The 27,657-nt window shown below is 50.8% G+C and overlaps 1 protein-coding gene across 2 annotated transcripts in view; it reads right to left on the bottom strand.

The window, feature by feature from the left end:
- The window catches only part of LDLRAP1 (low density lipoprotein receptor adaptor protein 1), a 37,158-nt gene extending 10,388 nt beyond the window's left edge, over positions 1–26,770 (bottom strand). Inside the window, exons 1-4 of one of the 2 annotated variants that reach the window (XM_037881773.2) lie at positions 26,513–26,770; positions 12,558–12,700; positions 8,502–8,614; positions 4,131–4,245 (exon numbers count right to left, since the gene is read on the bottom strand). In XM_037881773.2, coding sequence (XP_037737701.1) covers positions 4,131–4,245; positions 8,502–8,614; positions 12,558–12,700; positions 26,513–26,597 — 456 coding nt within the window. In that variant the 5' untranslated portion in view covers positions 26,598–26,770. The remainder of the gene's footprint in view (positions 1–4,130; positions 4,246–8,501; positions 8,615–12,557; positions 12,701–26,512) is intronic. The other variant, XM_037881774.2, reaches the window with a different exon arrangement.
- Positions 26,771–27,657: the final 887 nt, after the last annotated feature.

Here is a 27,657-nt window from a genome sequence, read left to right as displayed (position 1 = left end):
TTCTCCCATCGATTTCAATCATTTGGCGGTTCTGCTGATAGATGCGAACCTGGAGCTTCCTAGTACTCTGGTGCCAGGACACCTGCACCCCTTTAGAAAGGGTAATCAAATATGGATAGCAGCAAGGATTGTCTGCTCTCCACAGGATGCTGCTGCAGAGAGTTGGCTGCAGGCGTGTTACACCTAAGAAAACAATTATTTTCAGAGAGAAGGGAAGGTGTCACGCTGACCGCTCCGGAGGCTAAAGACCTCTCTAGCCTCAATGCACACAGAGCGGCTTGCATATTGGCCCCTCCCCTGTGCCTCAATCCCAACCAGGTGGGATGATTACTGTTAATCCTCCAAGATACTTGCATGCCCCACTCACTGTAGTATCTGAGCGCCTCACCACACCTCTGCGAGGCAGGGCAGTGCTATTATCCCCATTGAACAGATGGGGAAAACTGAGGTACAGAGCAGCTAAGTGACTTGCACAAGGTCACGCAGGAAGCCAGTGGCAGAGCAAGGAATCAAACTTGGTTCTTTCAAATCCTGGATGAGTACCCTAAGCATGGGACACCCCTCCTCAATTTTCAGGGGCCATCTGACTGCCAAGAAAGGTGCCAGCGATGGCAGGTGTTGGTGGCTGGACTGAGTGCCCTCCACTCGTTTCAGTTAAGATGCTGAATGGCCAGGAATGACTTTCACTACAGATGTAGGGCTGGATTCGCAATGACAGCTTAGAGAGCTACTGTCCATCACCAATTCCTTCCCCTCCTCCCCATTCGAGTTGGTTCTGAACCGAGGACCATCTCGAGTAACAGGATGCTGTAAGAAAAAGCACCAGATAGCAGGGGAATGAAAGCGGGTGTCCCCCACAATCAGTTTCAGCTCTTAATGACAGAGTAAGGGCTGAATGTTAATTAGCCCAGAGAGATACAGGGGAGCTTTCAAAAGGCACAAAAGGTAGCGTAGGCACCCAGCTCCCAATGAAGCCAATGGGAGCCTCTATCTGGAGGGGACTGTTACACCCACTTGCACCAGCAGCAAGTTTGGCCCTCTAGGCCACACACTTTGTGTGCCACTGTAATTAAGCGGGTTTCTAAACCAGCATAGGAACGGTCCTCGCGTGGACTCACTTCTGTAGTTGAAAGAGTCTCAATGTAGCTTATTTCTCCTGAGTTTACAGAAATGAGCTACGCTGCTGTAGCTGCGTCCATACCCACTCAATCCGTACGTTTCTAGACAGAGCCGTACAAAAAACCCCTGCTCAGACCAGCCCTTCGAGCTAACCAGCAAGGCTCACGAGTGTGGCAAGCAGCGACGTGGGATGCCGGGGTCATTAAAGAACAAGCTCATTGAAGATTTTACACGCAGTGGCACATCACAAGGCAGAAGCAAGGATTTTTAAAGACAGCTGACGGGTGATAAGTTTGCGTTTAGAGTCGCATGCAAAATAAATCCAGCTTCCAAGACACGGAACTTCCCCCTCCTCCAGGCTTTGGGGAAAAAGCGGAATAAAAAGTTTAATTGAGAAATAAGTTCCAAGAGACACGGGCTTTTGAAAAAAAGGGAAAAATAAAAAAAAAAAACACACAAAACCCATCTCTGCCAATTAAACCTCACAAAAGTAGAGGATCTCATTTGAATGTCTGAGCTATTTACATCTGTGATGGAAGTGTGAATGCTTTATGGCAAAAAACTTAAATATGGTAATTAAGTATGAAACTCCCCACAGCTGTTTACAATTTAAGCTGTCACATCTGAATCAAGTTTAATAGACCCAGCTACCGTTGAGAATTGCCCATGAACTAAAAATATGGAGTAATTATATGCCAGAGCCGGGTAGCTATACATACCGAGCCCCATCTTAGATGCCAAGCTCTGGTACTGCAGTATCAGTTTACCTGTTATCAGCATGGTGTTCACGCATTGTGTGTGCGAACAGAGATTCTACTTGCTACCACAAAAGGCCTGGGAGAACTTTTTTATTTTGAAGACGACGTACGGTGCTGATGTACCAAAGAGATAATTCTTTTAGCACTGGAGAGATTTAAATTTTAATTTGCAGAGTCTCTTATCTTGGCAGCGCAAAGATGGGGCTGCGCTTTGCAGCCAGGAGAGAACCGGTGGCTTCCATTATGTTCCCCGCTCCCCCAGAGGGAGGCCGGGGGGTGGGGGGTGGGGGGGGAGAAAGGGACAGAATATTAACACTGCCATTCATGCCTGGAGCAGCGGGGGGGTGTTTGGAGTGGAGGTCTGGGCCACGTTGGTCTCTTCTCTGCCCCAACCTGGACTGAAAGGGGCTTGCTGCAGGGGCAATGCCAAGTCGCTGAGATGAAGAAACCTTCCCCCCCCATGATTTGAGAACAGTTGTTGCTGCAGCCTCTGTTTAGATTATGCTCCCAATTTGGGGGAAAAGATGGGAATGGCAGAAATAAGGGCATGAAGCAGGCAGGGTGTAGTTTAGATCTACAGCTCCCTGCCTAGATCACATCAACGCAGGAGGAACTGTGCCCTCCCCCCGCTCCCCATGAGTTCCAGTGTGCAGGGGATGAGCACCCCCAGCCCTGCAGGCTTCCAGCCCCTGCAAGCCACAACAACTGCATGGGTTCCTCCACAGAAAGGGGCTTCTGCAGCTCTGTGTCTGGGGGAGGGGTATGCATCGGTCTGGTCCCCGCATCCTACTAGAGCGGGCAGAGGAGGACACCCCCGTTTCCTAGCACACACACACACACACACTCTAAGCCCAGCCCCCCCTTGACTCATCCACATCTCCACCACAAGGTCTCTCTGGCTCATCAGTCCCTGCCTCCCCATTGTGAGAGTGGAGGAGATCTAATCACTCTCTACACCCACTCACAGCTTATGCCCAGTGACCCATTTCTCTCCCTTGCCAACTCTTAAGTGCTGGGCCTTAGCCCATGCTGTCCCAGCTCAGAAGAGCTCTCCCGTCATGCGATACATTGAGCCAAGGGGAGGGGTGAGCAGAGAAACCAAACAAAAAAAACCTATCCGCTCCGCTCAGAACAAAAGCTGGTGGCTATTTCCCAGCTCTGGCTATTCTCCTTAGTAAGTGTTACGATCTTGTGTTCCACGCTGTGCGTCAGTTACAGTGCGATGGTGCTAAATCTGCCATCAAGTACAGTAACAAACGTATCACGGGCTTCAACAGTGAGAGAGCTCTTAAAAAAGTGAGCCACAAAGCACGGGGGAAAGTTGAGGTGAAGCAGGAGCAGGGTCACACACACACACGCCTTGTACTGCCTGGCCGCTCTCCTTTTTAAAATTCTTTCCCATCCCTGGAAGAGTCCAGTATTCCGGATGCAATGGTAGCATCACCAAACACACCTACAGTCTTACTGCAGCCACGGGGAGTTAAGGACGATGCAGAAATGATTTCATTAAGCGAGGAAATGCCAGGAGAATTTCGGCAGGCAGGAGGGGTTAGAGACAGTTCAGCAAATGCTACTCCCCCCATTTAAAATAAAATGCCCCCTTCCCACCCGGCCCAATTATTAAAAGCTTTAATTCTGCATATCTTTAAGCATGTGACCAAGTCCCATTGACTTCAGTCACGCTAAACTCTAAGCGCACTGAAGTATTTATGGGATCAGGGCCTTGAAGTAAGTTTCCAGGCTCAACTCGGTGTCATTTTTAACTCTGCATTTTGCCTCTTTAATAGGGGACTCTCACTCCTGAGAATGGGAGATGGGGCCTCCCCTCATGGGGGCATGCAGCCTAGTGGTTGGACTAGCCGAGATCCCGGCGCTCCCATAAGAAACAGGTGAAGTTGTGGATTCTCAGCCCCTCAAAGTCAAATCCAGCAAGGCATTTAAAAGTTCCTCCCAACATCAGCACAAAAGTGACATAACAGATGATATCTGCCCCTCCCATCAGCATGTATCCAGGTTGATTTAGCCTCCCTACGTCCTACGATATGCTCGGGCCTCCAGAGACGCAGGGCTGCTGACAGCCCCGAGTTATGTCTGAAAGCATAGGAGCTCCAATACCTGCAGGCGGGGCAGTTTGCCAGATCAGGCCCCTAGATCAGTCAGCAAGGTCCCTGCCCCGAGGAGCTTATGAAGCACTGAACCCTGCCCACCTCTCTGGTAACAGCCGTACGGACCCGCGCCCTCCTTTCTACTGACCAGTTTCCGTTTGGGGCAGAGGAAAGCGTGACACTCCAGGTTCTCGCTGTGCTGGCTCTGAGCAATGTAGGCAAACACTTTATCGTGGCTCTTGTCCGCGGTGCAATAAGAGATCCTGAAAGTCAGAGCGAGGGAAAGTTAAACTCTTGGATTATAGCAGGGTCGGGAGGAGGCCAGCTCGCCCACTGACCTGGCAGGCTGAGCGTCAGATTCAGCCTGGCAGACGCAGAGGGAACATGAATACCACCACGTTTCTAAGAGCCCCCAGTTGGAGATTGGGGAACTCTAGGCCTGAAAGACAAGCCCCATTTTAGGCTTCAGAACCACAACTGTGAAGGCAGCAAAAATGGGACTGAAGGGGAGCAGAGCCACACACCAAATGATGCGTTTGGTGGGGTTACAGCCTCTGAACAGGAGCCTTTACCTTTGCTCAAGGAAAGGAAACTCTTTGCCCAGGTTTTGTGACGTGCTAGTTTCTGAGCTGGGCAAGAGACACTTTGCTGTCAGGACAATCTCATGCATATTCTCTTCCAGCAAGGAGAGCGCCCAAGTTGTTCCAGCATCACAAAATTACTGCGGAAGCTCCCCTGTGTGCGCTTCGGTCAGAGAGAGAAGCTGACGTCGGGGACAAGGAAAGTCTGTCTGAAAGAATGAGCCTCAAACTCCAGGAGATCTGCTCTAGCAGTTGCAGGCATCCTTGAACTCAGTGGGCCATGGGGATTCACTCAGCCTGCGGTTTGAAGGACATTTCCTCTGATGGGCTGCTTTCCCCTGAGCCAGGCAGGAAGCGCTTTGCATTTCTGAACAAGGTTTTGGCCAGCAAGCAGGGTGCCCTTCGACCAGGCATTGGCCAGGTGAGCAGACTATAAATGTGCCTTTGTAGGGTGTGGGGGCAGGACCCTTGGAATTCTGAGCGTTTCCTCCCCCCCCCCCCGCCCCGTGTGAATATCAGCACAGAGATCGGCTACTCCCATCTTACGTCAGTGAGTGTCATTGCGACACACGGCAGCTGAGTCACTGAAATGCAATGCAAGGTTGACATACAACTGGCAGTAATTTAATCTAGCGGGCTATTGAGGATGTGACCTCCCCACAAGGTAGGTTCCAAGGAAACTCTGAAGAGGATTAGAGGAAGAAAGGGGGACCTGTGGTTAATCTTCTCACAGCACCAGATTCTCCATTCAGCCCTTGCTTGCATGACTGTCCTCTAGGAAGGGGAAAGTGCATCTCATTTCCTAGACAGACTTAAAGAGCCACAGTCAAGGTTTAACAACACTTTCACTTCATTTCTTTTTCTGCATCAGGTTACTTTTGCTCATTGGCCTACATTTTGCCTTGCCAAGAGGCGTCATGCAAAGCATGACGCCCTTCAGGTTTATTCCCCTCCGTCATTTGCTTTCAAAGCAGCAAGGTTGGCCTTTCTGAGAACTGCAACAAAACCTCCTGCGTGCGTGTGTCCCACACACACACACACACTCCTCCCTGCTTCATAGCAACCCCTACTGTTCACCTGCATGTACAATCATCATTTGTTTTCAAAGGGAGGGTTATTCACACCAGCCTCTGAAGTTAATTGGTTTTGTAACCGGAAGGCAATTCACCACACACCAAGGGGCGAGTCTGAAAACCACCTACAGAGTCACAGGGGCTGTGTTTTAAGCTGCAGCAAGTCCGTTAGGATGCCTGCCTGAGGAGAGTGGTGGAGAGATCACAGTTTCTGCCAGTGAAGTCTGAGTTTGCCTAATAAAAGTTCCAGGTTTGAGGGGGCGTGCTCCAGAGACCACAGCTCTGTCAGTTCAATCCTGACCCGGCACATGGGAGAAATTACTTTGGGCAATAAAAGAAAGCTTGCAAGAGAAAATTAAATTCATGCACACCAACCCTCCCTCCTTTAGGGAAAGTTATTCCTTCACCCAAAGTGGTATTGTTTTACAGAACTGCCTCTGATGTTGTCAGCTGCCTTAAGACATAGACACTTCAGTCAACTCAGAGGATACCTTTGTATAAACGTGGACCGGAAGGGACAGCTTCACCGTTCCCGTGTCCAAGCTCAATTCAAGGCAGCAGCTAACTATTCAGACCTCAGGTCTGCACTCACTTGTTTCCCCACCTCTTGCCCTCACCCACAACACAGTTCCGCTGGATTTCAGTAGACCAGGACTAATCTGGAGTGATTAAAGAGAGCAGAATTGAACACCAGGTCTGCAGCTGTTAACTTTTAATTGTGAGGGGGGTCTATGGGGTGAAGATTGCAGAAGGAACTCCACTCCCATGCGTTTTAACATGACCACGTTTATACAGTTGACTGTGTAGAGCAAAGAAGGTCAATGGTTTTGTCCAGACCCCCAGTGATCCAAAGGCCTCCTGTGAGCTGACTACTAGGCAATGCAAAATGCCACTACCCTGTATTTCAGTATGGGGGAGGAGACGTACAACAATACGCCAAGGCAAGGGAGGATGGAAGGAGGCATGGAACACAGGAGTCAGCAGACTGGATCATACCTGGATCCATCTACTCTAATACCCAGTCTGACCTACCACACCAGATGCTCAGAGGAAGGTGTAAGAATCCCAGAGTGGGCAGGGATGGGATAATCTCCCCCTGCCCCACAACAGATTGTAAAGACAGAAGAGACCATTGCGATCATCTAGCCTGATCTCCTGCACTACAGGCCGTACAGCTTCCCCGACTTAATTCCTCATCCCGGTCTTCAGCATCACAGATTGGTTCAAGGCCCGAACCAAAGCCATGGTAGGAGTGGGAGAGGGAAAAAAGAAGAGTTTGAGCTAACCCCCCTTGAAGCGGGAAGATCCAACTGGCTAAGTACACCAGCATCCCTAGATGGGACTTTAAAGGAGCCGAATTTCTCCATGCAACTGGATTAACAGCAGTAGCTGCACGTACCTCTTGCTGCAGCTGGAGTTTTAACTTCGGAACCACTTTCGACACCTGAAGGCAGGAGTCCGAGGTCTATTAAGCTGCCTGAAATTTAGCCTGCCTTTTGCCTGCTTCAGAGCGAGTTCGGGCTCCCGGGAGGAGCTGAGCTGTTAGCGCTGGAAGCCAAAATCCTCTAGCCACACCACAGCAGCCCGCCCACCTCTGTGTGTCTCAGCCCTTGCTTGTATCTCTAGGGTAAAGAGGAGAGTTCAGCCTCCATTCAGTGGTTGGCCTTGTCAGGGAGGCTGAAAGCCCATCAGGGCAGGGACTGCGTGTGCTTTCCGTGCCTACCACAATAAGGCGCCAATCCCACCTGGAATCTCTGGGCGCTACACAATCAATACAACGGCAAGGAGAGGAGTTGTTACTGGGACTAGGGCTCCAACAGAGGGAGAGAAAGCATTAGAGGGTCAGACAGAGCCTTAGCAAGCCTGGAGAGGAGACCGAGTAAAGGAGAATGAGCCGTGTAAGTCACCACCCTCCATTACCGGGTGGATGGTCCCCCTTTTCCACACAGGAGACCAAGCAGAAGTCGGACGCTAACCACATTTGACCGCTGCCATTTGTTAGAGCTCGCGCGGAGCCTCACCGCACAACACTGACGCCATCGCTTCGTGCGGGACAGAACTAGGGGACGTCTCAAACATTCCAACCCTCCTCTCCAGGAGAGGCCTCCGTTACCTTTCCCCAGTCTCAGATCCTTTTGGGCCTGCGGTACTCGAGTGCGTCCGATTCCACAACACTGTCAGACGCCCAGCGGACGGGGCACATTCTAGAGTCGGGACCACCAATCTAAATGAACCGCGTGCTTTGTATTTTGCAGAGTCTTTCCTTATCCTCCCCCCTTCTTGGCTCTGTTTATTGCACTAGACCAGGGGTCGGCAACCTTTCGGAAGGGGTGTGCAGAGTCTTCATTTACTCACTCCAATTTAAGGTTTCCCGTGCCAGTAATACATTTTAACGTTTTTAGAAGGTCTTTTTCTATAAGTCTATAATAGAAAATTAAACTATTGTTGTATGTAAAGTAAATAAGGTTTTGAAAATGTTTAAGAAGCTTCATTTAAAATTAAACTAAAAATGCAGAGCCCCCCTGGACCGGTGGCCAGGACCCAGGCAGCGTGGGTGCCTCTGAAAATCAGCATGCCATAGGGTGCCTACCCCATGCACGAGACAGATGTTTTCCCTTTGGATTCTCATGGTGCCTAGTGTTCGCTCGTTTCCCTCTTCCCACGTAGCCTTGGCTTTCAAGAACAGATTCCTAAAGATGTGGTCAGCCTGCAGTACAGGTGAAGACTGGAGCCCGACGCATTTTCTCTCCCTACCCTCACACCAGACTACAGGCTGCGAAGCCAGGGCTAATACGCCTATCAGTTCAAACAGGAACAGGTTTGGGCTCCACACCTTTACATGATGAAGTGTCTCCAATAACATACCTGTATATCGAGATGTTTTCTATCAATTCGTTCGTTCCGCTGTCATTTAGGATAATCCCTCTGGGAGATACCTTCAGGGTAACTTTCTGCAGTTTCTTGCCACGTGCTTTAGCCTTTGGAAAGGAAAGGGAAGTAGATTTATGGGTATTTAGCATGGTTACGTTCAAAGCTGTATCACGGAGGCCGATTACTCACTCTAGACGTGTATTGTTTAAATAGACAAATTAATGGCACTTGTTACAATCAGAGACTGAATTTACTACTAGGTACAATAAGGCCCTTATTAAAATGGTACCTTTGCTGAAGCACTGATTTATACTGGCATTGAGCATGCACCCCCATAACATGCTTGGTTACTGTGCCCACAATCCCTGGGGTCAGAGGGACTTTGCTGTACTGATTACAGTGCCTGAAGGCTACAGGACCGGCATGGGTGTAGTCTTGGCAGAGATCAACTGGGCTCCTGCAGAATTTGCCAAGTTCTGCAGAGGTTTCATTTTTAGTCCGATATCCGAGGAGATACTAGAGCTCTCAGATTACACATTAGCCAGCAAGAGGGGGTGACATGCAATGGAGTTAGACTGATCCCCTAAGTTTTGTTTGAACAGAACTATCCTCTGGGGGCAGTAACCACACCACACCTGTAGTAAGCCATTATCTTCTGTTCAAGCTGCCTTAAGTAGTCCCATAAAGGAATAGTTTATTGAAAGCCCGATCCTCAAGTTACTGAGGAGAGTCAGTGGATATGTTGCCTGGGGAAAAGAAAAAAGAAAAAAAGAAAAAAAAAAAGAAAAAGAAAAAAAGACAGGATCAAGCCCATTCCAGAGTGCACCTTATTAAAAAGGAAGTGAAAGCTTGGATATCCTCCACCTAATGCACTGGGATTTGCACTCAGACTAGTGTGTAACTTTACCTTGCTGTCCTAGGGACAACACAAATCAGGGCTTGCTAACAGCCTCTGCAGTGATTAGTTCGACTGAGCTGTTCACTGGCTCATGATGGCTGACGAGGCACATCAGATTTAAGGAAGCAGTACTGTATAGTGACAAGAGGAACTCCAGCTCAGGAGCCATTGCTCAAGCTGGCAGGTGCTGTTCCAGAAGTGGCCTTTAGTATTCCACAGCACTGCCAATCCCAGTCATTCAAAAATCCTAGTCAGGCTGCCACCCATCCCCCCAAAATCAGGATTTTAAAAATACCATGTTTCACTGATTTCTTGTTTGAGTCTCTAGGGCACACCTTGGTCCCATTTTCAAGCTCTTCTCTGCTAACAAAAGGTCTAGAAATGTCCACTAGGAAGGGTAAGTAGGGTCTCAAATAATCACATGACTCCAGGAGCTGGGGCTGTAATGCCATCATGTATGACAAGAGTTGGCATCGCCAAGCTCCAGTCTGCCACCTCCCTGCTTCTTCTAACAAAAGAATGATGCTTACCTCCTCCCAAATTTGTGGGCCAATCCTGCCAGCCCAGTGCACGTAGCACTTGTATACTCCAGATACTGCAGCACTGGGCCCTTTCCTAGCTGCTGATTTGCAGGCCAACCAAGCTGCTCCTGCAGAGTAGTGGCTTAGCCACAATAGAGTCCAGACAGAGGAAGTCTGCTGTTTCAATACTAGATTTGCAGAGCAGTTTGTTTCCCATGTCTTTACTCCGCATTAGAGGGACAAATGGCTGGAGCCGAGACACATCTAAGAGCAATGGACTGTTGCCAAAACCATCTCTACCCACCTCTCCAGGCCTGATGCTCTAACTTTGCATCACTCACACATTTAGCAGCACTCACAAGTTCATGTTTGCTTTGAATTTTAACGGCCCTTCAAGACAGAACCAATTAAGATCAGTGAGGCCAGCAGAGGACAAAAAGCATTAGATTGGCCACATGCTATAATTCAGCCACCTGCAGCCCAGTGAAGAGAACCTCAGCTCTCCTATTGAGTACAGCATCTCCCCACCTGCCAGGCAGTCATCAGACCGGCACCACTTCAAAGTGCCGACAGCAACGCGGCAGGTTCCAGACCCTCACAACCCAGCGCTGTCCCTCAGTGAAGAGCCTCAAGGAGAGTTGTACTTACAGGGAGACTTCTTTGCGTGCACACCCAGAGTCCTCTAGCCAAGGGCATGAGCTTCCACCCACCACAGCAATGATCCCCAGAGATCCCGGACACAGTATGACTAGCAACCCGAGAGTTAGTAGGCACCCAAGTGAGACAGATGAAAGTCAGTTTCACAGAGACAGACAGACAACTTCACAGTACTTTGCAAGAGCCATGCCCTACTGGGAGAAGCCAGAGATCCTGGAGCAGAGAAGTGAGCAGTGCCCTCCCCAAAGCTTAAAGAGGGGAAGGGCCACACTCCCCAATCTCTGCCACGAGGTACACAGCCAGTCGCAATATACGTTTCGTGACACGCCCATAAGCTTTGGGGCCAGATGCTCAGCTGGTGCAAATTTGCTTCGCTTTACTGAAGTCTGCAGAGCCCAGCGATGCTAGCAGAGGCTCTGCCCCTAGGTTTTGCTGGAGGGCTCAGCGGCTGCAGGAGTCGTAACCCACCCCGGAATTCAGAGTAGGGGAGGAATGTGTTAATGTATCTCGTTTCCCAGAAGCCATAGCCCTCCCCCGCCTATTTCACTTCCCTGGAAGTTCAGCCCATGTCAGGAAGATACTACTCACTGCCCGAAGCTTTGAGCCACCACATTTAGTTTTATGCGGATTAACCATGCGACCGAGTCTTTGCCTCATTCCATTTGATAAGTGTCTAAAGATGCATTAATTTGCTGTAGCACGAGTGGTGAATAAGGATGGACTCCTAAGTAAGTTGCAGTGTTAAATATTTAACAGTCAGTAGCTGTACTGCACTGGCAAAATTAAAGTAGTATCAGTCAGCTGCAAGGGAGACTAATTGCCTTTTCAGTGGCTAGGAAAGGGCTGCAGAGTTTGTGCTGGTCCCTTCCAATCCACCTCTGGATTGTAAAGCTCAGAGAAGCCCATCCAACCAGGGGTGCGAGAACCAGAGGGGCTGCAGCACCCCATAGCTTGAAGGGGTTTCCAGTTTGGTTCGATGGCTTTCAGCAGCCGCCCTCCCCCACAACCCCTATAAAAAACTATTCCGATGCCACTGCATCCAACACAGCCAGATAGGGGACTGGGAATTCCCATACTAGAGGTCCACTGACCCATCTCTGGGGAGACAGAGGTTGACACGAAGAGTATATAGGCTGCTTTTAGAGTAGTTGTACCATTAAGAAATCAAGATTTGGCAAGGTATCCACAATACTAGAGTCTCTCCCTGGGATATCTATTTGCAACCCTGAAGTTTTCCTATAACAGTGTGTCACAGCCATGATTAAGGGTTAACCATAGCTGCAGACACAGCAGTCACCAGTCAAGGTTTTCTCTTCCTATTAGGAGGACCAAGTATAGCCATGGGAGAGAGTTCTAGCTAGCACTAGGCCAGCGGTTCTCAAACTGTGGGTCGGGACCCCAAAGTAGGTCGTAACCCTGTTTTAATGGGGTTGCCAGTGCTGGCATTACACTTGCTGGGGCTGAAGCCAAAAAGTCCGAGCCCCACGGCCCAGGGCTGAAGCCAAAGCCTGAGGGCTTCAGCCCTCCGCGGCAGGACTCAGGTTACAGCCCCCACCTGCCCAGGGCGGGAAGTCCTGAGGGGGGGCAGGTCTCGGGCTTTGGCCCCCCCGCCCCCATGGGGCAGAGGGGCTCGGTCTTCAGTTTCCCTTCCCAGGGTCACGTAGTAATTTTTGTTGTCAGAAGGGGGTGGCAGTGCAAAGAAGTTTGAGAAACCCCTGCATGAGAGAGAGATCATATACTAGGTTTTATTTCACCTAAACTCCACAGTCCTTCTGGGTGACCCATCATCAGCTCCTTGCTGCTTATGCAAAACCCTCGGAGAGGGGTGTGTATAGGAAGCATTTACATCCAGGACAAGTGTTCAAGAATCATTTGCTTCAACACCAGGACGAGAAGAGTCTGCATTGTTTGGTTCTGCAGGGATCTCCTTTATTAGGCATCAGATCTACTTAGGACCCCGATGAGGGCACTCACCATTGCCACAATTCTTTTGACGGCAGCTGCCGAGAGATCTTCTCCTTTGGGCTGTTCCACCAGAGTCATGCCCATGTACTTTAGGTTGAAAAGCATTCCCTCCAGTAGGGTCTCTCTGGTGTCGGTCCAGTTTTCCGGTAGCTCTGAGGAATAGCAAAGATCTTTAGTCTCGAGCGTACTAGGACCTGAGAAGTGATTTCATTAAACATGAAAATGCTGCAAGGTGATGCAAATGTGGGCAGCTGGCTCATCTGCATCTCACGTACTTTTGCCCAGGTGTCAGAGGGGGCCGTGGAATGCTGCTACACAATTGTCACGATCTGGAGGCATTTGAGAGAGTGCTAGCTACCGAAAGGACTTCGGTGATCATCACTCCTCCTGCCCCATCGCTGTGGTATCTTAGCATTATTCAGGTAAGACAATGCTACTCTGCCCTCAGTGAAGACTTCAGAGAGAAACCCTGCTTGAAGGGAGATATCCAGGCCAGGCAGAAAGACTCCCAAGGCCAGGCCTTGGGAAAGAGGTGCATGACCTCGGTGGAGAGAGACTCAGCCTGATCTCCCACTGAAGGGAGAAGACAAGACCCTACAGCTCATCTGGTTTTGCCTCACGCAACAGCCCCATAATAGAACCGGGGATACGTTCTGGAGCAGAATGCTCAGCAATATGGCCATGTACAGTCATCCTCTGTGCGGGGAGGGGGGGAGAAGAGAAAAAAAACAAACAAACAAACCAAAACAAAGACACCCTTGCCCAATTTGGCTCCTCCAAGCATTGCCCTGTGGCCAAGTCCTCAGGCACTGGAGAAAAGGTTCCTCATGAGAGCCAGGTTGCTAGGAATAAATTATTTAAAGCCACCCCTTCCCCCCCCCCCCCCCCCGTTTGCTGCAGCTGGTGATCTAGCCAGAGTGTGTGCCAGGTGGTGGAGTCACCAGAGAGGACTAACTAGCACATACAATTCTGCAGCCGTCCCAATGGATCACACCTTCCCTATGCCCTCCTGAACAAAGCTCCTTTAGGACCAGCCAATCCCCTCTAATTAACTGCTAAACGGATTATGAATTAGCAGAAGTTGTGCCAGTGCTAACATTACCTTATAAGTCTCTGGAGTGGGGAGGCTTTTAGCAGCACAAGCCAAGAAAAGGACCGTCGAGGTGTTTCAGTCCAAACACACACCCACGGCCAGACTTAAAAACGGTGTTACTCTGCTTACGGCTGCCCCCAGACTCAGGTCAGACTAGGGGAAGCAAAGGGGGGCGGGTATGCACAAGTTAGAGTGCATCTGAGCCCGAGCCCATGCACAGAGTTGGAGTCATATGAGCGATCGCCCAAAGGGAGAGTACGCAGATGCGAATAACTAAGCTGCACCAGTGGTCTTCGCTATCACCCCTCATCCCAAGGGGAGAGAGCACGCGCGTTTCTGCATCTGACATTGATGGGAAAAATTGTTCTTGGCACTCACTTTCTCCTGTTTCGCCACCCCATCTCCTAGCCCAGTGGCTCTCTATCTTTCCAGACTACTGTGCCCGGTTCAGGAGTCTGATTGGTCTTGCGTAACCCCCGCCCCCAAGTTTCACCTCACTTAAACTACTGTCCTATAAAATCAGACAAACATTCAGACGTGTGTCAGCGCACTATTACTGAAAAAACTGCTGACTCATTTTTACCATCTAATTATAAAATACATTTCAGTGTATAGAGCAGTATAAACAAGTCATTGTCTGTATGAAATTTTAGCTTGTACTGACTTTGCTAGTGCTTTTATGTAGCCGGTTGTAAAACTAGGCAAATATCTACATGAGTTGAGGTACCCCCAGGGGCATGTGAACCCCTGGCTGAGAACCATTGCTTAGCCTGTAAGCCTGCAAGAAGAGTTGCTTCCTTACCCATGAACTGCAGGGCCCAAAGAATGCAGATTCTCAGGCAGGCCAGTGCAGCTCACCCTATGGCTAGTGTGCAGAACCACCTGAAAACCCACCAGAGAGCCCCCAAGTCAGAAAGCCTGGCTTCACATGGTGAACAGCAATTGCTCTGCAGCAGCCCCTTCTGCGTCATGGGCTATTCATATGGAGCAGGACTAACTGATGTCAGAGCGAACCCCTCCCCACGATGCATGCTTCACTGAGCTTTGCTAGGCACCGAACGGAGACAGGAAGCTTGCACAATAGCATTTAAACATTCCAGGCCAGATCCTCAGCTGGGGTTAATCCACACAGCGGTTATAAACTGGTGCGCTACATAAGTGGAGGATCCAACCCTCTGTTTTGAGAGGGCAGGGAGAGATTGCGTCAATACAGCAATCATGTACACTTCTTAGCAGTAGAGAGACCAGACTAGAGGCACGTGCAGGCTATTGTTTGACGCCAATCTGAACAGATCAGGGTTTGTCGTCTCCCAACAGGCCTCACGTGGCTTCCTCCCCCAGGCACAGGGCAAGGCAGTTGTACTAGACTTCGCCGCTTTCCTACTGCTGTGTGAGGTAGGGGCCCCCTGATGAGCGAGTGGGTAGGACTGATCACAGCACCGAGGCACCAATTCATCACCCCCCTAGCTAGTGATGTTAGAGGCGTACTGTGGAACCGAAGAGGTGGAGCAGGACTGGAACGGAGACCTGGCTGTTCAAGCAGAAGCGTTGACAGTTCAGTTGTACCAAGACTAAATACATCTAGTTCATCAGGGTCTAAGCCGCTCTAGAATTCACCATAGCCTCGGGGATAGAACCTGGAGCCTCTCGCTCAGGGCAGGCCCCTGCTACCAGCAGTAAAGGAGATTCCCCTTCCAGCAAAACTCCACGAGCTGTCAAGCAGTCCTATTTCATGCCGGGGCAGTGCTGCACGCCTCCTAACCAGTTCATTCCCACTGGACCGAATCGGTGCCCGCTCCAGGGCACGCATTTAATTGGTCACAAGGTTTTAAATTGCAACTAGACAAGGGCTCCACCTCCCCTTCCCAGGGAAGCTGCTATGAGCATGGGAGGCTATCTATGGAAGGCACGAAAGAGGGCCCCAAAGAACGGGGGCCACTGAACAGCCGTTCTGGTGGAAGAGAGGGGTCCGCGTCCTTGCTCGAGTACCTATCCCCCCTGGAGCTAGTGGCCACATGCTGGCAAGGAGAGGCATTTACAGCACACCGCAGAGGATTAACGCAGGGCAGGGAATGCTGCCCAGGGGCCTTCGGCCTTTTCCACCTCATCTAGCAGCAGCCTTAACCAGCCTCCAAACCTCTAAGGGTCTGCTGCTCATTTCAGAGACACCAATGATCCTTCCCCGAGAAAGTTACGTTAAAGATCCAATTGCTTCTTCCACAACCATCCAGCTACGGCAGCACAGTCAGACTAGCCATGCTCAGAGACGGTTGTGGAGGGTGCTGTGTGTGGGGTATTGGTCTACAGGTGGCACACCACCCCCACCCCGTCAGCAAGAAGTGCTGTCTAGCAAAGGTCTCTTGGGTGCTGCTCTCCCCCACGTCCACCTTTTCCTCAACCTGCATCAAATCCACACGCTCCCTTTCCCAGTAGGGGCAGCTACTCTAAGCCTGTGGATGTGTCATTACACAAAGTAAAAACTATTTCGCCATGTTTATTCTCCCCCCCACTGTTCCTCACACACATTCTTGTGAACTGCTGGAAATGGCCCACCTTGATCACTACAAAAGGTTCCCCCGCCCTGCTCTCCTGCTGGTAATAGCTCACCTTAAGTGATCACTCTCCTTACAGTGTGCATGATAAACACCCATTTTTTCATGTTCTGTGTGTATATAAATCTCCTCACTGTATTTTCCACTGCATGCATCCGATGAAGTGAGCTGTAGCTCACGAAAGCTTATGCTCAAATAAACTGGTTAGTCTCTAAGGTGCCACAAGGACTCCTTTTCTTTTTGCTCAAATAAATGTTAGTCTCTAACCTGCCACAAGTCCTCCTTCACTAAGCCTTCAAGACAGTCCACTCCAGCCCCCATGGGGCCCATTCCAAGTGAGCTTGGCAAATTGCTCCCCTCAGATGCAAGCGAGCATCTGGCAGTGTGTAGGTACAGGCCAACCATGCTAGCAGGCAGATCTCACTAAGGGCAGGTCACTGCTCACTCCTGGTGGCAGCATGTCAAGTACACACGAGCACATACACACACACACACACACGTGCCCAAACAGTGCAGGTACAGATAGCAGAGTAGCTAGCAGGGCTCTGCTTAGGAGACTCAGGTACAGACCACCGAACCCTGTGGGTACGTAGACGCGATATGGCTTGCTACGTGCCCTACTATTTAAGCAGGGTCGTATCTCCCTGCCTCCGGAGCCTTTCCCCACTGCCTCCCCCTTGCCAAAGCCCCCGTCAGGAGCTGCACGCCACAGAGTGGACACAGCCTCTTTTCACTGCAGCGTGTAGCTCCACGCATGCAGCATAGGATGTACTGTATGAATCAGGACGGAGCAAACCCCTGCCAGACCTCCGGTGCTTCAGGATGGCAGGATCACAGGGCCACAACCCTGCCTCTCCACGCCCCCACTCCTCTCTGCTGAGCAGAACTGCTCTCCACAGCAGGGAATTCACCAGCAGCCTCTGCTCTGCACACATGCCTTTACAGAGAACACCTCCATGTAATCCTAAACCGGAGGGTGACTTCACCCTGATGCAGTGCAGGGAAAGGGAGCGGTTAGCCCGGTGACTCAGACACCACAGAGCAGGGCACATTTCGGGCTCTTAGTGGTTATGGAGAGGAACTGCCACTGCCAGGTTTTGGAGCCAGGTGCCGTTTCCTGGTGCAGATTAGGAGCCTCCACCCTTCCAGGCAAGATCTGTAAAGCACTTTGAAATCTATGCACTGCATCAGCGGTAGTCAACTGGCAGACCGTGGGCCAAATCCAGACTTCCAGGTGCTTTTGAATGGATCCCAAAATTTTTTCTGGAATTTGGACCTTGACAAAAAAATAAAATAAGACTACCCTTGCACTACACTGTCAAGATCTGTTCTGCAGTGCATTGGAAGGGCTACAGCAGAATCAGAGAGTTAGATTTTAGGGTTTTGTTGAATTCAATAGGAAAGTGAATAGACCATCATTCCTGGGGATACTGAATCAGAAATCAAACTGTGTTTTATGCTTCCCCCTAGATGTGGTCCAATAAGTGTGTAGTTCCATCTCTGGAGCAGTTAAGAGGGGACACTGGCTTCTGACACCCTGGGATGAACACAAAGTGATCAGGGAACACAACAGTGCTAATATGGACATCATTAGGTTTCACAAAACACCCCTTTTGAAATGGAAGACAGAAGTTCAGCTGTTTCAGGCGGTCTGAAGACTCAGGTATAAAGTCACTCATTTGTTTACATATGAATGTTAGGGCTGTCAATCGCAGTTAACTCACGCAATGAACTCAAATAAATTAATCACAATTTATTGCAGTTTTAAATCACACTGTTAAACAATAGAATACCAATTGAAATTCATTACATATTTTGGCTATTCTTCTACATTTTCATATATATTGTATTCTGTTGTAACTGAAATCAAAGTGTATATTATTTTTGATTACAAATATTTGCACTCTAAAAATGATACACAGTATTTTTCAATTCACCTCATGCAAGTATAGTCGCGCAATCTCTTTGTCATGAAGGTGCAACTTACAAATATAGATTTGTGTGTGTTACATATCTGCACTCAAACATGTAAAACTTCAGAGCCTACAAGTCCACTCAGTCCTACTTCTTGGTCAGCCAATCGCTAAGACAAACAAGTTTGTTTACACTTACAGGAGAGAATGCTGCCCATTTCTTATCTACAAGATCACCAGACAGTGAGAATAGGCATTTGCATGGCCCTTTTGTAGCTGGTACTGCAAGGTATTTATGTGCCAGATATGCTAAACATTCGTATGCCCTTTCATGCTTGGGCCACCATTCCAGAGGACATGCTTCCATGCTGATGAGGCTCATTAAAAAAAATAAATAGTTAAAATTTGTAACTGAACTCCTTGGGTGAGCATTGTATGTCCCCTGCTATGTTTTAACTGCATTCTGCCATTTATTTCATGTTTAGCAGTCTTGGATGATGACCCAGCACATATTATTCATTTTAAGAACTCTTCCACAAAATGCAAAGAAAGTACCAATGTGAGATTTCTAAAGATAGCTACAGCACTCGACCCAAGGTTTAAGAATCTGAATCTGAAGTGCCTTCCAAAATCTGAGAGGGACGAGGTGTGGATCATGCTTTCAGAAGTCTTAAAAGAGCAACACTCCGATTCGGATACTACAGAACCCGAACCACCAAAAAAGAAAGTCAACCTTCTGCTGGTGGCATCCGATTCAAATAAGGAAAATGAACATGCATCGGTCCACACGGCTTTGGATTGTTATTGAGCAGAACCCGTCATCAGCATGGATGCATGTCCTCTGGAATGGTGGTTGAAGCATGAAGGGACATATGAATCTTTAGCGCATCTGACATGTAAATATCTTGTGACACCGGCTACAACAGTGTCATGCAAACACCTGTTCTCACTTTCAGGTGACATTGTGAACAAGAAGCAGGCAGCATTATCTCCTGTAAATGTAAACAAACTGGTTTGTCTAAGCGATTGGCTGAACAAGAAGTAGGACTGAGTGGGCTTCCAGACTCTTAAAAGTTGACATGGTTTTATTGTTGAACACAGTTCTCTTTTTGTACATAATTCGACATTTGTACGTTCAACTTTCATGAAAAAGATTGCACTGCAGTACTTGATTTAGGTGAATTGAAAAATATATTTGTTTTTTTTACAGTGCAAATACTTGTCATCAAAAATATAAAGGGAGCACTGTACACTTTGTATTTGTTGTAATCATAAACAAATCAATTTGGAAGTGTTGAAAACATCCACAAATATTTAAATAAATGATAAAAAGATTAATCATGTGATTAAACAAGAGTAACTGTTTGACAGCCCTAATGAATGGTTCTTTTTCTACCCCTAGTGTTACAAATGTAGGGTCCCCCCCTTCATTTTAAAGAAAAGCTTGCCTTATGCAGCAGGGAGCGGATTCTGGGCAGCACTGGAGGGCATACAGGGGGAAAAAAGTCGGGGTGACAGTACAAAAATACCAGGATTAAGAGTCAGACACAGAACATGACAGTCTGTTAAGGAGACAGGAGTATAGCAGGACCTCTTTTCCGTGCTCACCCAGGCATCTATAATGTGCCCAGCACTGTAATTACACAAAGATTTAACGGGTCTTTGATCTTTTAGGAACGAGGCCACCTTTGCATGCCATTTCTAAAAAAACACAGCTCCTCCATTTCCCCCTCCCCCACAAAAAACAAACAAAACCCACACACATTCCCAACTCAGTCAGGTCTCCAGGACAAACCCCTCAGCTTCCGCAGCCTGAGAGATGCCAGGCAGGAATCCTTGTTTTCCAGAGAACAGGGCATTCCCCCTTCTGCAACTGCAAGCAAGCCAGTCATCTGCAAGGCACAAGTAAGGGGGAGGCAGCAGACAGAGATTTCACCTGAGTCTGTCCAACTATTAATACCCTGTTTCAAGGTTTGCCGGGCGTTGGCAGCAGCCACTGAATGAGATACAGCAAGTCAGGACTCGCCGTTTGGGGGAGAACATGCAAGTCCATCAGAGCCTGACAAATCCTTGCAAAGCAAAACCGCTGCCAAAGCAAAGAGATGCACAGAAGCTAATCAGCGGTGGCCAGAACAGGTGAGCGTACTAGAGACTACAGCTCTGTTGGTGATATATTACGCCACCTCCTGCATTCCTCCCCATTTTGGAACTTCAGTGACAAGCCAGGGAGGTTTTGGATCTGACCTACCAGCTGTGCTTTGGTAAGAAGCATGAATCACGTCATCCCTGCACTGTGCCCATCTGCTCCGCTCTGATGAGCAGATGGAGAATGCCCCATATTCCTGAATAGTCGAGGATAGTGGTATCAAGGGGAGGGCTATAGCCAGGCTGTTTATATGTGCCGCCGGGCCAGTCAGCCTAGGAGAGGCACTGCAGGCCTAGCCTGAAGGCAGGCAAGAGGAGTGAGTATAAACTGGTTTTAAAAAGAAAAAAAAAAAAAAAAAAAAGAAAAAGGGGGGGGGGGGGGAAATCACAACACAGCAGCACCGAAGCCTTTTCAACACACAAGGGCAATTGCAGGATTCTGAGGTCTTTCACGGCCCTATCTACTCCCAGGCACAGAGTGGACATACACACATCTCCCACAGGAAAAATCAGAGAAACCTCACCCAGGCTGGGATTTCTAGGAACCCGAATCCTGCTTCCAAGCGAGCCAGCACGCTCAACCCCGGGGCACGGGAAAGAGCCGGACTGGACACCAGAGTGACTTCTAACCCTGTTTCTCCACAAGACTGGACAGCCCCTGTCAGGTTCACAGGAGCAGAATGCAATTGACCAGAGCAGGGGCTGAACTGCAGTGGAAATAGACGAAGTCAGGGGGACTTGGAACGCCCAGTTGTTTCCCAGCACCAGTGGGCCTCTGGCATTCAGACTCAATACAGCTCATCTAGCCTGTAAGACATGGCAAGAGAGTCTATTTTGCTTGGCTAGCCTGAGTCTCTCAGTGGCCTCTGTACCAGGGGGATGCTATTTTTAGCCAGGCTTTGTTTATTCTAAAAGCTCCCCACCCCAGCCCTTGCGGTTGTGCAGATGACCCGCTCCCAAAGTTTAGCAGGGAACCAAGGACAAGCCAGATCCTTTGTTTAACTTGGTACCATCTGTTTACAGACATGACGCAACAAGGGGCTGAATTTTGTCAGCATTAGAGACTCTTCCAGTGCCACCGATTTCCTTGGCTTCCCACCCCTGCAATTCCAAAGTAAGCGAGGGCAGGCCAGCTTATGAGGTGCAGCAGGCCATCTCAAGCTCTGCTCCGAGGGACAGACGCCTCTTATGGTCCCACCGTGCTTTTCAGCCTCTGAGCACTTTACAAGCAGCTGAGGGAGCCCAATGAGCTAGAGAAGCGAGCACCAGGTTACGAGCCAGGCGCCCCCTGTTTGTGTGCTCTGCTATTGTGATGACTTCCTCTGTGGCTTTCAACAAGCCACAAACTTCTGCGCCACCTCTCTTCTACTCAACCCTCCTGCCCCATGTGTAAAGTGCAAATGCTAATGGACCGGCTCCAGATGGATGTGTACAGCTCTTCCGAGCACAGGGACTCAGGCCATGAGAGTTTTTAAAAAAAAAAAAAAAAAAAAGCTTTTTTTTTAAATTTGCCTTTTGGGTTTTGAGCCTTGGCAGGGGCAAGAGGAGGCGTGGGGTCACCTTTTTGAGCTTCTGAACCAGGAGGGCTAGAAACCAGGGTTTTAAAGAAGGCAAGGCCAAGGTTCACATAATCACAGGGCTCCAGGAATATTTGAGCCAGGGGGAGAAGAGTTAAAAGGCACACGATAAAATGGTAGGTTGACCACACTGTCTAGACAAGCAGGGGTGTGAAGACTGTGGTGGAGCCTTTCCATTTCCAACACTGAGTGCAACGAAGGCCTCATACCGCCTGAAGCTGCGCTGGGCTTGTGTGCGTGGGGTGGGGGGTGGCAAGCACTGTGCATCTAGGCAGCTGAGTAACATTACTTGGGCACTGAAGCAGCTAAGTAATCTTGTTCTGTGAGTTGCATATTCAGGCTGAGAGCAAGGGATTTGAGGAGGGGGGGGGGGGCCAAGGGAGAGGATCCTCAGGTCCCACTTTGACTCCGTGCCCCCAGTTGGGAAGTCTGAACATCGACAGCTTTCAGAGGCACACGGATAGCCAGGCTTCGCTAGCAGCGGTGCTTGGTTAGGAAGGAAGCTCCTTGGTTTCAATTCAGCCACTGAAGTACTCGGAGAGGAAGATGGTTTGCAGCCCAGGAAGGGGAAACTGTCAGAGCTCTCTATCAACTTCACCAAAACCGTTCCCTCCCCTGGATTTCCCACTAGGACTCAAGATCTTCTGGGGCGAAGAGAAGAGCACTTCTTCCCCACACTGTGCCAAAAACCAATCGGGAAGTGCCCACTGCTCCCATGGCTTGGATGACCAGCCCTTCACAACAGCACACCCCTCCTCAGCTGGCGCAGCGGGAGCTCCCCCAATTTTACTGAATGGGGGAGACTGTCAACTATATAGCACCAAGCACCCCTTTGGTTCGATCTAGGACACACGGCTCACAAACTGATTTAGATCAAGAATTACAATCAACATGCAGCTGCTCAATGTTGAGAGAGGCAGACCTGAAAGGGGCCGCAAAGCTCACAGTGGTTTATGCTTTGGGGGAGGGGGGGGGGGGTGAGAGAAAATGGGCAGAGTGGCTTGTTCTGACGTTCCTCCCCTGTCTCATGAACACACACAGCTCACTGGCACCGCAAATAAACCCTTTCAATTCACAAGCCAGACAGAGTTCGCACACACATTGCCACCCCGGCCCAGCCCCACTTCCCCCTCAAGCGCAGTTTGCCACTCTCCGAGCAGGAGAAACTTTTCTTCTGTCTTGAAATCTGCAAATATTTCCAGGCGACAGTTCCCTGGAGCATTTGGAGTTCACTGGATGTACCCCTGGGGATGACGGCTTGGAGTTACTTTTGCTGGGAGCAACAGTGAGACCAGTATGAGAGTGAGAGAGAGAGAGAGAGAGACAGTCAGTCAGTCCTGGAGCAAGGAAGGGAGTGGTGGTAGGTGTGTGTGGGATACAGCGATGGAGCGTTTAGAGTGTGTGGAGGGGAATGGAGCGAGGAAGGAAGTGGTGGTAGGTGTGTGGGGGGATAGATGTGTTCACACCAGAAACTTTCTGTCCTGGGGCCCCCAAACAGATTCCAAGATTAGAGTTTCACAAGTCCCCATTCCAAAAGAGCGTTATCATTAAGTTCATTTTGAGGGGGTGGGGGGGGGGGGGGGGGGGGGGGGGGGGGGGGGGGAGGGAATCAAAAGCTAGATAACATACACACACAATCGAAGCCTTAGTAAGTCCAATGCAATCAAATATGCTCGTAACCGAGAGTCCTTTCTGCAAGAGGTCAGTATGCATTTACCTGGAATCACTGCTACATTTACACAGCTGATGTCTCCATGCCAATTGACAGCGACTCCTGCTTTTCACTCATATTTACTCAGCGCACAATAATTCTCATGCAATTCACAAGCTTGTTTAAGACAATTTAATAGTAGAGTCAGAACAGCTTCATTCTAGGACCAAAAACTGGTTTGCTTTTAACTCTGTAGCTGGGTACGGGTCAGAAAAATCCCACCATGCCACTCTCTGCAGACCCTGTACCAAGTCGCAGCCCAGTGCCAAAGCGTCTACAGCAGAGATACTGTAGTGTAGTTTCAGATCCAGAGATACTAGCCTCTTAATCCTTAAAGGAGGCAAAAAACCCTGGAGTAAATCTCAGAGGATTAGTCAAAAAAATCATGCAGTTTGATCTTGCCACCATGTAGCCAAGTCTCCAGACACTAGGGGTTTTATTGGCACAGGGAAAGCTGGCAAAGGAAAATACTTCATTCTTAAACCTGGATTAGTGTGCTTTGGTCTGCTGCAGGGATCTTGGGCTTTCCTGCACACCCGCTGGTAGCAAACTTGGTCCTGCTTCTTTACTGCACCTCTGGCACGGGAGCCAGAGCACTTCGCGAAAACCCCACTTATCTCCTCCCAGGAGTTTCTTCACATAGCTTTTAGGGAGATGGGAAAAAATGCCAGGCTATTCCTGGAGCCTATCAATGGACAGGACCGTGCATATTCACCACGGTAAGTCAGAACCGGAAGGGGAGCAATCACAGTCTAGCACTTTAGGCCCTATGGAAGAGAGCAGCCAGGAGGACCGGTCTAGCTCTTAGAGAGCGTTGAGCAGGAGGCTGTTCACCAACTCCTAACTCCATGTCCCAAGGCTGGGAAGGGGACAAAAGAACCAGTCAGAGAATCTTGGTTGGAGCAGAGAGGCTGGGACATCCCATGGGAGGAAATGAGATCAGAGAGCGGCCTGCTTTAGAAGGCGACGACAAGAAGCTTTATCTGAATGAACCAAGGTGCAAGGGACAGGAGGAGCTCAAGGTGATCCTGGGAGCAGCATTCTGGACACACTGAAAGGCTGGAGACGGGGAGGAGGATATACCACACATGGCAGGAAATTAATCTCTCATACTCCCATCCAAGCTGCAGCAGACAGGAGGGGGAGAGAGAGAACACACATGGAGTTTAGCTGTTGGGAGAGGAGTCCGAGATCCCACCAAGATTGAGAGGCCAGGCAGGCAGGCGTACCATAAGAGTGCTAAAAACAACTAAGAAGGGGAAGAAAGTTGAAAAAATTCCACTTCAAACCCTTTCGTTATTGTGTGGGAGCAGGGAAAGGAACCAGGGCTCTGTGTACACATGGCAGGTGCCCAGCAGCCTTGGAATGAATGCAAGTTACAGCTAGCTACTGTCCAAAGCTCAAGAATCTAGTAGCAAGCTGGATGGAGTGTGCAAAATCAAGCACCGCAGTGAGATTTTTTTAAACTGGTATCCTGGGTGTAGTGACGAGAAAATATATTTTTAAGCCGGCTAATAAAACCAAAGTTACAAGTTAACCACCGATTTGACTCTGGATGAAGCACAACTAAACCAAAGCAAAAAAAAAAAAAAAATCCTACTGCAGAACTTTACCCCTTTCCACAAACCCAGTGCCCTTAGAGTTCCACCTGTGATGGGACAGAAAGTCAGCCTGGATTCTTCTTCTCCTCCTAAAAGGAGTGTGGGGCTAACATCTGCCATAATGGAGGGCAGGCTTGGAGAGAACACATGCGGCCAACAGACTAATGCATGTGTGCTCACACACTACTGCTGACCCACCGCATTAAGACGTGTAAATTGCTCAGCAGGCAGAGCGTTGTGTGGTCTCATGACACTCCAGTCTTCTCCTGTGAATGCCACAACTCTTGTTTGTTTAGAGTTCCCTTTTGCACAAAAGGAAAGAAAACCTGGACATGCCACAATCAACGACAACAATCCCAAAGCTGTCAAGCCAAAGGAGAAGTAGGGTGGTTTGTCTGCAAAAGGCGAGACTTGGGGTAGAGAAGGGGTAATTTAAGGGGTTCAGAAACATACAGTCCTTCTTAAAAGGAAGGCAAGTCAGCGATCCCTGGTAGGAGCAGCCTGACAGCAGAGCTATAGAGTTCAGAGGAGTTCGCAGGTAAGCGGAAGATGACTCACTAAATTGGCTCAAGACATCCAGGCAGGCCCATAACCTCACCTAGAAGAGGGACAGTGCAGCAATTCCTAAAATATAGGGTACAACCCAGGGTGCGAGGAAGAGGAATTCCTTGGTTAGCCACCATCTCATCATCAATCCCTAGAAGCAACACACACGCCGTGGCCTCATTCACTCGGCGGAGACCTTCAGTAACTATTAACCCAGCTTCACAGCATTCTGCTTGCGCATTCAGCTGTGGGCTAAGAACAGGTTCACGAGTCTTAGATGTGCGGACGGGGCTAGGGATTGTCCACACCACAAGGCAGCCCAAGCCAGGCCCCAACCTGCTCCCCCAGGGGGTAGGGACTGGGAGTAGAGCAGTAGCTGTAGGTGTGGGTTTTGGGGGGGGGGGGAGGGGAGAAGGGGTGCTCTGGGCTGGCCCCTCTCTGCTTGGGTGAGAAGGGAGGGAGCAGAGGATTGATTTCACTGTATGGCTGGAGAGAAGAGGAGGAAGCCGAGGCAGGACCCAGCCACGACCTGGGGGTGTGGGGCGGGCAGGGGGTGACCATCCTCCAGCTCAGCAGCTTTTGGGCATGAGGCCAAGCCCCCGCTGCTCCTCTCGGGCCTCGGGAAGCCCCACCCGGGCGGGCGCCCCTGAGCCCAGGGAGAGGCGCCAGCCGGGCTCGCTCCCAAAGCGGAGAAGCAGGTAACGGGGGGGGAGCAAACCCGGTTCCCAAGGGCGCAGCAGCCGCCCCGTGCGCGCCCCCCAAGCCCTGGAGGGGGCGGGCGCCCCCCACCCCAGGGATAAGCCGCCCCCCGCCCGCGGGGACTCACTCTGGTGCTTGCCGCCGCCCCAGGACTGCTTGGCGGCGCTGGGGCTCCGGATGATGGCCCTGCCCGCCGACCGCAGCGCCTCCATGGCGCGCCCCGCCGCGCTCCCCCAACTCCGGCCAACAAACTTTGCCCGGCGGGCGGGCGGCGCCGCCTCCCGGCTCGGGGCGGTCGAGGGATGATCGCGTGGGGGGAAGTGGGAGGCGAGTTTTATGTAGATCCGCCCGGGCTGGTGCGGCTGGTGACGCGCGGCGGCTCCCCGCCCCGGGCCCCGGCACCTCCCCGCCCGGCCTGGCCGGGCCCGGGCCGCGGGGGCTGGAGCCGGAGCCGGCTGAGCCGCGCCGCCCGGGACAGCCTGAGGCGGGTGGCCACTGGCCCGGGGGCGTCGTGTCAGGCCTGGGCCCCCCTGGCGGGACGGGGGGGTTCCCGTGGGGTGATGGCAGCAAGGCCGGCCCGCCCCCCCGGTGCAGACCCGTGTCCCAGCGGGGGAACATCGCAGCTTGCCCCAGCTTGAAACTAGTATCAGCGAGGCCTGGTGTGAATGGGGGGGGGATGATTGTCCCCCCAGAAATTACAGCTGAGTCGGGGACAAGCCACGGACAATTGCAGAAAAGCACGAATGGACCGTATTGGGTGCCCTCCTAAAGTCCATCAGACCTGCCCCTGACTTTCCGCCGTGGGTCGCCCAGGGCTGACAGCGGGGGCCTGTGGCCGGCAGCGGGGACGCAGGGCTGACACCGGGGGCCTGTGGCTGGAAGTGGGGACACGGGGCTGACAGCGGGGGCCTGTGGCTGGAAGTGGGGACACGGGGCTGACAGCGGGGGCCTGTGGCCGGCAGCGGGGACGCGGGGCTGACAGCGGGGGCCTGTGGCCAGCAGCGGGGACGCGGGGCTGACAGCGGGGGCCTGTGACCAGAAGTGGGGACACGGGGCTGACAGCGGGGGCCTGTGGCCGGCAGCGGGGACGCGGGGCTGACACCGGGGGCCTGTGGCCGGCAGTGGGGTCGCGGGGCTGACATTGGGGGCCTGTGGCCGGCAGCGGGGACATGGGGCTGACACCGGGGGCCTGTGGCTGGAAGCGGGGACACGGGGCTGACAGTGGGGGCCTGTGGCCGGCAGCGGGGACACGGGGCTGACAGCAGGGGCCTG

The sequence above is a fragment of the Chelonia mydas genome, chromosome 19 (assembly GCF_015237465.2).
Source record: "Chelonia mydas isolate rCheMyd1 chromosome 19, rCheMyd1.pri.v2, whole genome shotgun sequence".
Taxonomy (NCBI): domain Eukaryota; kingdom Metazoa; phylum Chordata; order Testudines; family Cheloniidae; genus Chelonia; species Chelonia mydas.
Note: the sequence above shows the minus strand (reverse complement) of the source record. Positions and strands in the feature narration are given on the sequence as shown.